Source organism: Rutilus rutilus (genome assembly GCF_951802725.1).
Source record: "Rutilus rutilus genome assembly, chromosome: 13".
Taxonomy (NCBI): Eukaryota; Metazoa; Chordata; class Actinopteri; order Cypriniformes; family Leuciscidae; genus Rutilus; species Rutilus rutilus.
The window spans coordinates 28357329-28369677 of NC_140218.1; the positions used below are offsets into that span (position 1 = coordinate 28357329).

The window sequence follows — 12349 nt, forward strand, 5'->3', positions numbered from 1 at the left end:
GACTGACCTTATTGCATATGCATTTGTAGGAGTTTCCCTTTCAGCCGCAAAATGTATGGAAGGAGAGTTTTTGAATGAATCACGCAAGGTGATTTACTAAGGTTTGCGCTCGTCAATGTACTGGTATTAGTGCCATTATTTAACGCCCAAAAAAGCACATCTAAGCTCTTGGTAGATTGCGTTGGTCATTGTGGAAATGATCCGGCTGAATCTTGTGTTCTTTAATTTGTGTGTCGTCAGTAGATCACGCGCAGAACTTTCCACTCCCATCGGAGCTTTTATGGAATTGCGCTCTCAAGCTAATTTGCCCTGTTTAGTAAATCTGGCCCTTTTATATGGCAACCGCAACACAATAAATGACACCAATGTTCATGATTTTTTTAAATAATAATTGTATTAAGCTATTCTTCAACCATACAGTTACCGCTTAACTTTGCTATGCACCTTTAAGTGGAATTCAGTTGGCATTTTTACATGTGTACATCAGATTTTTAATGGCTTTAAACGCAGCTCATTCAATCATATTTTAAAGCCAGAATAATTTAAATATACACTTCTGTTAAAAACTTTGTTCAGGAAGATCTTAGAAATTAATACTTTTATTCAGCAAGGATGCATTGAATTGATCAAAAGTGACAGTAAACACATCATAATTGCGAAATGCTTTCAAACAAATATTCTTTTAACATTTTCTGAAGGTCACTGAAGGATCATGTGACACTGAAGACTGGAGGAATGATGTTGAAAATTCAGCTTTGCATCATAGGATTAAATTACATTTTACAATATATTACACATAGAAAACAGTTTAAATTGAAATAATATTATACTACTGTACTTTTACTGTATTTTTTTATCTAATTAATAGAGCCTTGGTGAGCATAAGGGACATGTTTCAAAAACAACCTTTTGAACGATATTGTATTGCTACTCCTTTAGGTATTTAATTCAATGCATGTTAACCAGTGTAATCTGACCTAACTGCTTGTAAAAAATATATATATATATTTCAATGTCACACATTCTTGTGCTCCAAAAACTGAGCAGTTCTTTAAGATCTCTAATGGTTTTAACAAATGAGATCTCAGTCCGAACAGGTTTTAGGTATGAGATGGAACTAATCCTGAAAGAGCATTTGGTTCTGTTGAATGCATTTGAGTACTGTATGTGAGAGCTCATTTATTTTTAATTTTCTTACAAGCAGCTGTGTGATCAAGATGTGATCTAGATGTGATCAAAAGAGACATTTTTGGCTTTGTCAAAGCGGAAGACAGTGATTCAATTAGGAAGGAAAGTCCCCACTCCTTCCAGCAGTGTGTGGGTGCCAGGTTTATACCCACACACACGTTGTGTTTTCATATTTTATGGGGACTTTCCATAGACATAGTGATTTTTATACTGTACAAACTGTATATTCTCTCAACTTACACTAACCGTACCCCTAAGCCTACTCATCGCAGAAAACTTTTTGGATTTTTACATTTTCAATAAACATCATGTATGATTTCTAAGCTGTTTTCCTCATTAGGACCAAAAAATGTCCTGACAAGAACAAGGATTTATAATATTGCCATCTTTGTGGGGACATTTTGTCTCCTATAAGTTATACCTGAACCACACAGACACACACTTGTGTAATCTTTAAAGATGAGGTCTCGTCTCCTCTTGCACACTTGTCTGTGTGAACTCTGATTTGTGTTGCCCATCCATACTGACATTTGCGTGTAAAGTTCACAGAGGATTTTTGCCGCCTGTATGTTTGTACTGTATGTGCTGACCTTTCTGCATGAATCTGTAGAGGTGTGGAGATCCTGTCTGAAAAGGTCAAACTGAACTAGACTTCCTGTCTCCGATTATCAATTGAGCCAATCAGGGTGTAGGTTGTGTGGGTTTACTTAGCTATACTTTGTTTCCCAGACATCATCTATATTGTGTTAATTCATTTATAAAAATGAATTATTTTACTGTAAATTTTCAAAATTGTATGTACCACTTTGCCGTTGGTAAGATTTTTTTAATGTTTTGGAAAGAAGTCTCATGCTCATCAGTTATATTCATCGGTTTATTTGATGAAAAATATTGTAAAAACAGTAATATGTCATACATTTTATTTGAACAAGAGAAGGTGCAGAAACAAAGGTGTTTATATTCTGTAACTTTTAATAAATAGTGTGTGACTTGAATATAAAGCTTGTATCATATATCTCTAAACATACACATTCACACACACACACCACTGGTATCATATGATTTCCCATGTTGCAAACAATCAATACATTTCCTCTTAAAGGTTGGAATGTCACAAACAGAGAATTAATGAAAGAACTGGTATCTTTATCCTGTCGATGTCATAGTGTTTCGTAGAGGAAGAGAAAGCGAAGAAGCCAGTTCTCTTTGAACTAGGGCAGTTAGTAGAGCTATGTCACCTTTAGTAATAAATGATAGATCCTCTCTCTCTCTCTCTCTCTCTCTCTCTCTCTCATCCAGGCTCCATGCAGGTCATGAATAAGACCCGGCGGATCATGGAACAAGGTGGAACGCACTTCACCAACGCGTTTGTCACCACACCCATGTGCTGTCCGTCACGCTCCTCCATGCTGACGGGGAAGTACGCCCACAACCACAACACCTACACCAACAACGAGAACTGCTCTTCACCCTCCTGGCAGGCACAACATGAGCCGCGCACTTTTGGAGTTTACCTCAACAACACTGGCTACAGGACAGGTGGAGACCATACAAAACACACAATAAAAATAATTACTTGGTTAAATTGTCATGTTATTTTCACATGTTATTATAAAGTAAAAACAGTGGTGTGGAGTGCAGTATAGCAGAGTAATATAAGGCATTGTGATATAGAGAACAGCATAGTGCATAGTATTTTAATAGAGTAGGGTATGAATGTAGAGGCATTGTCACATGAAACAGGGTAGCATACAGTATATAGTAGTGTTTGAATGTTATTTTCACATGACAAAGTATAGCATAGATTGCAGCATAGAGTAGTGTAGACTAAAACAGAGTAGACTAGAGTGGAATAATGCTTAGTAGTAGCTTACTGGAGAAGAGCAGAAAAAGAATTGGTAGACTGAAGTAAAGGGAGATTGGCCTAGAGATGAATAGAATAATGTAGAATAGATTAAAATAGAGTGGCATAGATGGAAGTAAAGTAGAACTGAGTTACGTAGACTAGATTAAAGTCAAGTAGAATTGCCTGGAGATAAGGTAGAATATAGACTATATTGAAGTAGAGTAGCATAGAATGAAACAGAGTAGAATAAAGTAAGGTAGACTAGAGATGAGTATAATAATGTAGAGTATAATAAAGTTGAGTAGCATAGAATGAAGTAGAGTAGAATAGTTAGGTAGACTAGAATAAAGTAAAGGAGAATAGCCTAGAGATAAATTGAATAATGTAGACTAGATTAAAGAGTAGCATAGAATGAAGTAGAGTAGAATAAAGTAAAGGAGAATAGAGTTGAGTAGAGTGGACTAAAGTAGAGGAGATTGGCCTAGAGATGAGTAGAATAATGTAGACTTGATTAAAGTAGAGTGGCATAGGCTGAAGTAGAGTAGAATAGAGTTGAGTAGAGTGGACTAAAGTAGAGGATATTGGCCTAGAGATGAGTAGAATATGTAAACTAGATTAGATTAGAGCAGCATAGACATTTTTGGACTAGACAAAATCACAGTGTATCAGCAGTGTCTTTAAGATCACCCTATCATATTCTTATACCCTTTGATGATTTCCATCTGAAAACCTCTAAAACATACACCAAAGCAGTGTGATGGATAATCTATTCCTAATAATAACAGCCTGACATGAATGTAGAATTAATTTAATAGATTGAGCTCTCATTCATCTGTGAGCTGTTTCATCAGTCAGAGTTGTCTGTTGGGCTTTTCACACACTTTTACCAGAGATTCAGTGTGGCAGGCCCCCAGGTCTCTCTCTCTCTCTCTCTCTCTCACACACACACACGCACGCACACACACACACACACACACACACACACACACAGTCAAACACGCTCTCACAGGCTCTTGCACGAACATTGACATAATCTGTCTCTAACAGATGATTTTCATTAAACTATTCCTTTGGGCTGTAATAGCTGTGTGTGTGTGTGTGTGTGTGTGTGTGTGTGTGTGTGTGTGTGTGTGTGTGTGTGTGTGTGTGTGTGTGTGTGTGTGTGTGTGTGTGTGTGTGTGTGTGTGTGTGTCTGTGTGTGTGTGTGTGTGTGTGTGTGTGTGTGTGTGTGTGTGTGTGTCTGTGCGCACGCGCGTGTGTGTGTGTGTGTGTGTGTGTGTGTGTGTGTGTGTGTGTGTGTGTGTGTGTGTGTGTGTGTGTGTGTGTGTGTGTGTGTGTGTGTGTGTGTGTGTGATGTGATCTGTTTGTGACACAGACATTATCCACAACTACTCTGTGCATGTAAACATAGAATCACCAGCTGTGAATGGTATGCCTGTATACACACACACACACACACACACACACACACACACACCTGGCAGCAAGTCAGGCTTTTAGTGGTAACAGTGATCCATTAGAGCACACTTCCTCTTGGAGAGAGACCGGCTCTGACCAGCATCCCCTCTAATGTAACATTTCCAACTCAAATCTTCACGCAGCTCCCTGTCCTCGTTTAATCTACATGCCTAATGTATTTTAAATGTTCAATGTATTTTTAGTATTAAAAGTTTCTCTTTTCTATTCTATTCTATTCTATTCTAATCTATTCTGTTCTTAATTCTACTCCGTTGTTCCCATCTCTTCTCAGCCATACTGTACTAAATTCTGTTCTTCTCTACTAAACTACACCATACACTATTCTACTATACTCTTCTATCCTCTTCTCTACCATACTCTACTGTGCTTTGCTATACTTTACTTTGTTTAACTATACTCTACTCAACTCAAATCTATTTCACTCTATTCTGTTTGATTCTATCCTACATTTAATTATATTCTACCATACTCTACTATACTGTACTTCTACTCTACTGAACTATACCCTATGCTATTTTACTCTTTATTTTACTCTATTCTATTCTTCTTTACTCTGTTCTACTCTACTTAATTCTTCTCTACTGTGCTCTGTTCTGTTCTGCTCTACTCAACTGTACTATACGCTTTTCTACTCTTCTGTTTTGCTTCACTATATTTTATTCTTCTCTGTTCTACTCTACTCAACTCTGTTTTGCTCTGCTCAGTTCTACTCTGCTGTGTTCTACGCTATACACTATTCTACTCTACCATTCTCTGCTCTTCTCTGTTTTTCTCTATTCTGTTCTACTTTACTCTATTGAATTATTCTATTCTATTATGTTCTACTACAGTATACTTAACTCTACGTATACTCTACTATGCTCTGCTCAACTGACTCAACAGTGCTATATGCATTTCTACTCTTCTGTTTTACTATACCATACTATTTTACTTTATTCTGTTCTACTCTACTCAACTTTATTCTGCTTTTCTGTTTTACTCTATTCTGCTGCACTGTTCTATTCTATTCTGCTCTACTCTTGTCTATATTCTCTGTTCTAACCTACTCTACTGTACTCTATTCTGTTCTGCTCTTCTCTACTATATTTCTTTCGCCTGTGCTCTACTGTTCTCTCTGAAACACTGAAATGTGTCCTGAAATGATAACCGTGCTCTCTTGTGCTTGTGTTTTCCCAGCATTCTTTGGGAAGTATCTGAACGAGTATAATGGTACGTACATTCCTCCGGGCTGGAGGGAGTGGGTCGCCATGGTGAAGAATTCCCGTTTCTACAACTACACCCTGTGCAGGAATGGTGTCCGAGAGAAACACGGATCTGAATACTCAAAGGTCTGTGTGCAAGGTGCTCAATGATGTGGAACCCTGTCTTTTCTTATTGCATCTCCTCTATTCATTTCTTTCCATGTTTTCATCCATTCTTGACCAGTTTGATTGATAGTCTTGTTAGTCTGATTTATAACAAAGTCAGACCTTTCCCTGTCTGTCTCTCCCACTCTTTCTCTCATTGGTTCTCCCTCAAAGGTCGGTCTCTTTTGTCAGGGTTCATCAGTCTCTCTTTTGCTTAATCTAAGCTCCTTTTTTTCCTTTATTTTTTTTTTACCATTCATTGCAGTGACTGGCATTCAAGCTCTCTGGCAACAGAAAAGTTTGCTTATGAGTGGGCTGTATGTGTGTGTATTTTAAGCTTTTGATTAACTGATACTAAAATATTTTAAATCAGTAGATTAACGATCCGATCTCTGTATCCCTTGTAGGACTACCTGACAGATCTCATAACCAATGACAGCATCAGTTATTTCCGCATGTCAAAGAAGATCTACCCACACAGACCCATCCTGATGGTGATCAGTCACTCGGCCCCTCATGGCCCCGAGGACGCGGCTCCTCAGTACACCACTGCCTTCCCCAATGCATCACAGCACATGTGAGTCCAAAACGCTATTGCAGGGGTGTCCAAAACACTGTCCTGCAGAGTTTAGCTCCAACTTGTTTCAACACACCTGCCTTGAAGCTTATTCAGAGATGGTCTTATTATTGGGAGATACGAGGTTCCATGGCTCGACCATTGGAGAAAGCGTAACGGCTAAACTGGATCACGTGTGCCTTGATAACCAATCATAATACAGCCTTTACGTCATTGAATTTTTTTGGAGTTGTGCGACAGTCAATCTCTGTTTGCGGATACCATAGAAATGAAAGAGAAGTGCCGTAAACTGAATCATACCTGTCGCTCAATCGGCCGTTACTTCTCTTATAAAACAGCATTATTTTCAGTGTAGACTCTAAAAATAGATCAATCCAAAATGAATGTTTAACAGCAAACATGTTGAGATTACAAGATCTACAAGATTAGCCAAAGGGCTCTCCTCACAAAAGTGGTTTATTCAGCGTGAAGGCTCTCCTCCTTTAACATCCATTAAAAAACGGCCCCTTGTCTCCCTCCCTGGTTGCAGGCTTGCTTTCAAGTGGCGGTGTTCTAGTATGCCTAGTAAGACCCCGATTAGCTGGTTCAGGTGTGTTTAATTGGGGTTGGAGCTAAACTTTGCAGGACAGTGGCCTTCCAGGAGCAGGAATGGCCACCCCTGATCTATTGCATAACATTTATTTTAAAAAGGTCTGAAAATTTTTAGAATGTCTTGGTATTTGCTTGCATGAACTCCACCGCTAAAACCGGACGATCATGTTCTCCAGCATGATTTGGGATGATCCAAAGACCAGCTTCAACAGAAGAAGATCTGACTGACTGTACAAAGAGTCACATGATCAATGTCACAGATTTGTTTACTTATTTGATTATTAACCTAGACATGAATGTAGGATCATATATATGTATTATTTTTATGTTTATTTGTTTTACATTCTTCAAAATCCTAAAATGTTTATTTTGAGGGTAGGTAGAATTTTTTTTTTTTTTTTTTGTTGAGGTCTCAGACTTTGGGAGAAAGACATGTAAAATGTCATTGGTAGCTAAGATGAACAAGAAGAGAGCAGAGAATCAGCTGAAAACTCATGGATAATGGAAATCTCATCCCACATTTCTGTCACTCAAGTGCTACTGAATAGAGTTGTTATAATGGAAACAGTCCTCTTTGGTTCACAGTAATATAGCCACAGACACACACACTTGTTTTTTTTTTTTTTCTTGCTAATTCCCCATCAGCTGCTATCAGACATTTTTTTCAATGTCTCTTTCTTTCCCTTCGTTCATCTCATCTCTCCACTTCTGTAGATAAATCCTCCTGTCTCTGTCTATGCTTTTCCCAAGGTCTGTAATCCCCCTTCCTGAGAGACACTACCATTCTTCACACACATGCTGAATACATACATGACGATGAAAAGAATATTTGTGCACACTCACATAGTCTCGGTTAAATCCTGTCTACACGTGATGTTGTTGTTTTTAGGTAGCTGGATCTCCTAAACCTCTATAACCCCACTCTCACTCTGTGTGTACACCAAGTAATCTCAAAATCTCATTTGATAGTTTTCAATGTCTATTGTTTTACCCGCTAATCTCATAAATTCAGCCTCTGTACACAAGAAATCTCTGGCCTGGGGCTAAGTTAAATATTACATTTAAGATAAATTATCTTTTTTTGCACTTTTTCTTAAGTTAATGCATCCAGTATCTGTGTGTTTGCGTGATAGAGTGAATGCGTCCAGTGTAATTTCTGTGCCGCTGGCCTCAAAACACAGCAAAATTACAAAGATAATAATGAATTTTCCAACACTCCTCTTGTCTGTCATTGGTTGGATAAAAAAAGATAGCCCCTCCCCAACCTCATGCAATTGTTGAGCCAGTATCGCAACTTTTCTTGGTGATAAACATACGAATGGCTTACGCTAGTTATGAGGGGGAAAAATACACACTTCTAATTTAATGTGTGTTTTTGCATTTCTGTGGTGGTGGAAATAAACTAAATCCCTCAAGAACAAAAAGTTATCTTTAAATTTCAGTGCCAATAAACCAGATGTTATTATTTACATAGCTCACTATAAACATATTAACAGTTAACTTAACTAGGTGAATAGAAACACACGCATAGATATATTATCTAGTTAACACACCACAAATGAGCAAACAAAAAGCCTGTAATGTACTAAATTCTCTCTCTCTATCTGTCTCTCTCTCAGATTCGATTTGCTTTCAGGACATTGTGTCTCTAAGCACAAAACCACACAAACATGAGCTCCCATTTCTCTCGCCAACAAAAAAAAAAAAAAAAAAAGAGAGAGAGAGAGGAAGAGAGAGCAAAGAGATACTGTCAATGAATATTACCATCTTTCCTGTAATATTGAGGCGTCAGGAATGAAATCAGACATTAAAGGGACAGAATGTCCACAAATGCGCATATTCGCTTTCTCATCCAGCCTGATAAAAACCCCTGATGAAAACAAAAACAGATGAATATTTTTTCATTAGTAGATGGGAAGCTCTTCAAATAAACTAATGCCGTGTGTGTGTGTGTGTGTGTGTGTGTGTGTGTGTGTGTGTGTGTGTGTGTGTGTGTGTGTGTGTGTGTGTGTGTGTGTGTGTGAGAGAGAGAGAGAGATACGATTTTGGGGCCTTTTATAGTTTAACAGGCGTTTCATTCAGCACTGGAGTAGATAAAATCCAAAGATGCAAACCTGCCCACTTTATGACTTAAATAAAATATCCATCATCCTTTCAAAGTGACTGCCCAAGGCAGCATGTGTCTGGAATTCAACGTGCTTTTATTATTTTTCTGATGTCATCTCACTTTCAGCAATAAAAACAAACAGCCTTGCTCCTGTTTTGCATATTAAGTCTTTTTTGCACACAACTCTTCGTATAAACATGTTTTATGATTCATATTCACTTATATTACATCTCCACCTGTCTGATTGTACATACATTGCAATGAATTATGCCTTTTTTTTCACCCCATAGCCATAAAAAATGTCTGCGCTCCACACACGCATTCATATGCATGTATCATTCGCCTGCTGTCGGGGGGGGGGGGGATGCCCCAGAATTCCTCTATCCTCTTTTAATTTTCCATGAAGAATTCCAGGGACCGCTCTCATTCTCTCCATTCAGTCCTCTGCAAACCACCCGTCACCGTCCACAATGGCCTCTCGCTAGTCCTGTACTTCTCTGCTCCTTGCCCTCGTACAGTGCTGTATGTGATTAACCCCTCGCTGCCCCTCGGACTGGCACAAGGCCACTGGAGAGATATTGTCCAAATCCTTACAGATAGTCCGAGAGCGTGCATTATTCGGTGGGAAAATCCCCATGTTCTCATCGCCGCGTGAGCCCGCTGCACCTGTTTCATCTCCGACACTCCTGAGATGGAGGGAATAATGAAAATATGATCGGAAAAGAACAAGAGAGGGAGAGAAAGAGCGTCTGGAGAGGATTAAAAGGATTATATGTAGAGCAATAAAGAAGATAAAACCAGAGAGAGAGCGAAAATGCCGTTTACTGTCTACATAGGCAGCTGCCTTATGAGGCAGTGGTGTAACCGTGATGGAATCTCATGTGACTTATTTGGAACACTCGATATAGGCAGCAACTCACACCACACAAGTAGCATTACTCACGTCACGCACACCAGAGGCTCAGTTTACAATTAATTCAACTTGAGTTTACATTAGCATGTTGCTAAGCTAACGCTTTGATATTCTAATAAGCGTGAGAAATGCAGAGCGCGCACACACAAATAATATTGGGTAAAATAGAGTGTTGTTAATCAGATTAGAACTATTTTTACTCAGAACAATTCTTTCTGTTTACTCCGTTTACAGGTAATTCCACTTGAGTTTGATGTTAGCATGTTGCTAAGCTAATTCCTCGATTAGTCTAATAAACCTAAATATAGAGCACGCACAAATATTGAGTGAAATAGTGTGTTGTGAATCAGATTAGAGCTATTTTTACTCAAAATGTTTCTGTATTCTTGAACCAGTGCAGCGTATGTGGATTACGAGAGTGAAAGGAAGCAAATGAAAAAGATTTTGACCATAACCCATGTATTTCTGTATAAATCACTTTCTCACAACATGTTTCCCACGAGGTCAATATGTGGTATTTACTGGCTTTTCGTATGCATCCGACCACTTGAACGTCTACACTAGATAAGCAATCTGAAAGTGAATACTAAATACTTCTGAAAGTGGTCAAGCTCAAAACTTTTAGACCCTTGTATTTAGCATCTTCAACTTGTGATCGGATCGACGAAAACGCATCTTAATGCTAGGCGTAAACAGGGCCAGAGCGACACTGAATGAAGCATCATGTTTGTGAGTGAAATGAACTGGGAGGTGATAAAATGGAGGATAAACTATATATTGATATAACAAGATATAACAAGGTGCAATGAGCGAATCAGTGATCAGTGAAATCACTGAGATGAATTAAAATCCCTTACACTACTCCATTAGTAGGGAAATACTCATTAAAATGTCATGTTTTATTACCTTAAAATGCTTAGGTAGAAAACACATTTAGAGCTGCTGTACAGACAAACAAGTGACAAAAGAACAGCAGTACACATCTATTCCTCTCAGGTCCCAGTACAGACACAGAAATAGAGAGAGAGAGAGAGAGAGAGTTACATCCCTTGTTGTCACTAAGTTGTTATCAGTTTAAATATATGACACCCACAAAGCAAGGCCAGGCAGAAAGCAGATCAGCGTGATGATGTTCACATTGATTTGTCTGTAGATGGGCTTTAAGTAAAGGCTGTTAAACAATAGAGCCGGGGGCTTTTAATCACAACCGTAAAGGCTTCGAGTGTAAGTGCTGTTTGTTTCTAACAGGCCTCGATCTCACGCCTGTCACAGGAGGAGGAGCTACAAACACTTCTCGCTCTTTTTGTCCCTCAATAATGGTTGAACAACCATTACATTTACGGAGTGTCAGTCTGTCAGTCAGAGCCTAAGAAACCATGAGGCTGTTAAATTGCAATGTGTCATTTTCGAGGAGACGGGAGAAAGAGCGTACAGTCGATTGCTGTCATTTGTAATTCTGACCACGCAAACACACACGCTCACACTTCACACATTCACACAGACACATCATCCCAGCTGTCAAAATCTGTCTGTGTGCTTTCCTCCAACATCAGCAGAACGCAGTCGACAAACAGTGTCTGGAGAAGCTCTGAAATCTTTCGATTTCTCTCAGTCATGCTCCAGCAGGTCCACTGACTGCCACTCTTTTCTTCTCCTTTCAGAACGCCCAGTTATAATTACGCCCCTAATCCAGACAAACACTGGATTATGCGTTACACCGGCCCCATGAAGCCCATTCACATGGAGTTCACCAACATGCTGCAGCGCAAGAGACTGCAAACGCTGCTGTCCGTGGATGACAGTGTGGAGAAGGTACATGATATAGATTATAATATAATACTTATGAACCATCCTTACCCCTAAAATAAATGAGCACTTTTAGAATGGGAAAGAAAATATAAATTGTTTTATTTATTTTATTAGTATTTTTTAGTACATGAATTATTTTCCCAGTTGAGGACAGCTCCAAATGTCCACAGAAGGAGATCTGTACACACTTCATTCATTAGGCAAAAGTATGGCAGTACTATTGTACATTTATGGTATCAGATTGCATTTCTATGATAGTTCTATGGATAACATGTACCGAATAATTCTAATATTCTAAAATAATTCAAAGCTTATGTTTCAGTTGTACATTATGGTACTTCAAAGATGGTCAAAACATACATTTTAGTGTTATTTTAGTATTCTTTATATAATATTATGCTATTTGTTAATGTTTAGCTTTTATTTTTATATATTAATTTAGATTTAATGTTTTTTTTTTTTAAGTAGCTTTATTTATTTATTTTATTTAAGC

General features: G+C 38.4%; 1 protein-coding gene across 8 annotated transcripts in view; it reads left to right on the forward strand.

The window, feature by feature from the left end:
* The window catches only part of sulf2b (sulfatase 2b), a 145111-nt gene that overhangs the window by 111231 nt on the left and 21531 nt on the right, over window positions 1-12349 (forward strand). For all 8 annotated transcript variants that reach the window (XM_084428941.1, XM_084428947.1, XM_084428945.1 and 5 more), the window contains 4 exons: window positions 2488-2727; window positions 5690-5841; window positions 6267-6436; window positions 11709-11859. In XM_084428941.1, coding sequence (XP_084285067.1) covers window positions 2488-2727; window positions 5690-5841; window positions 6267-6436; window positions 11709-11859 — 713 coding nt within the window. The remainder of the gene's footprint in view (window positions 1-2487; window positions 2728-5689; window positions 5842-6266; window positions 6437-11708; window positions 11860-12349) is intronic.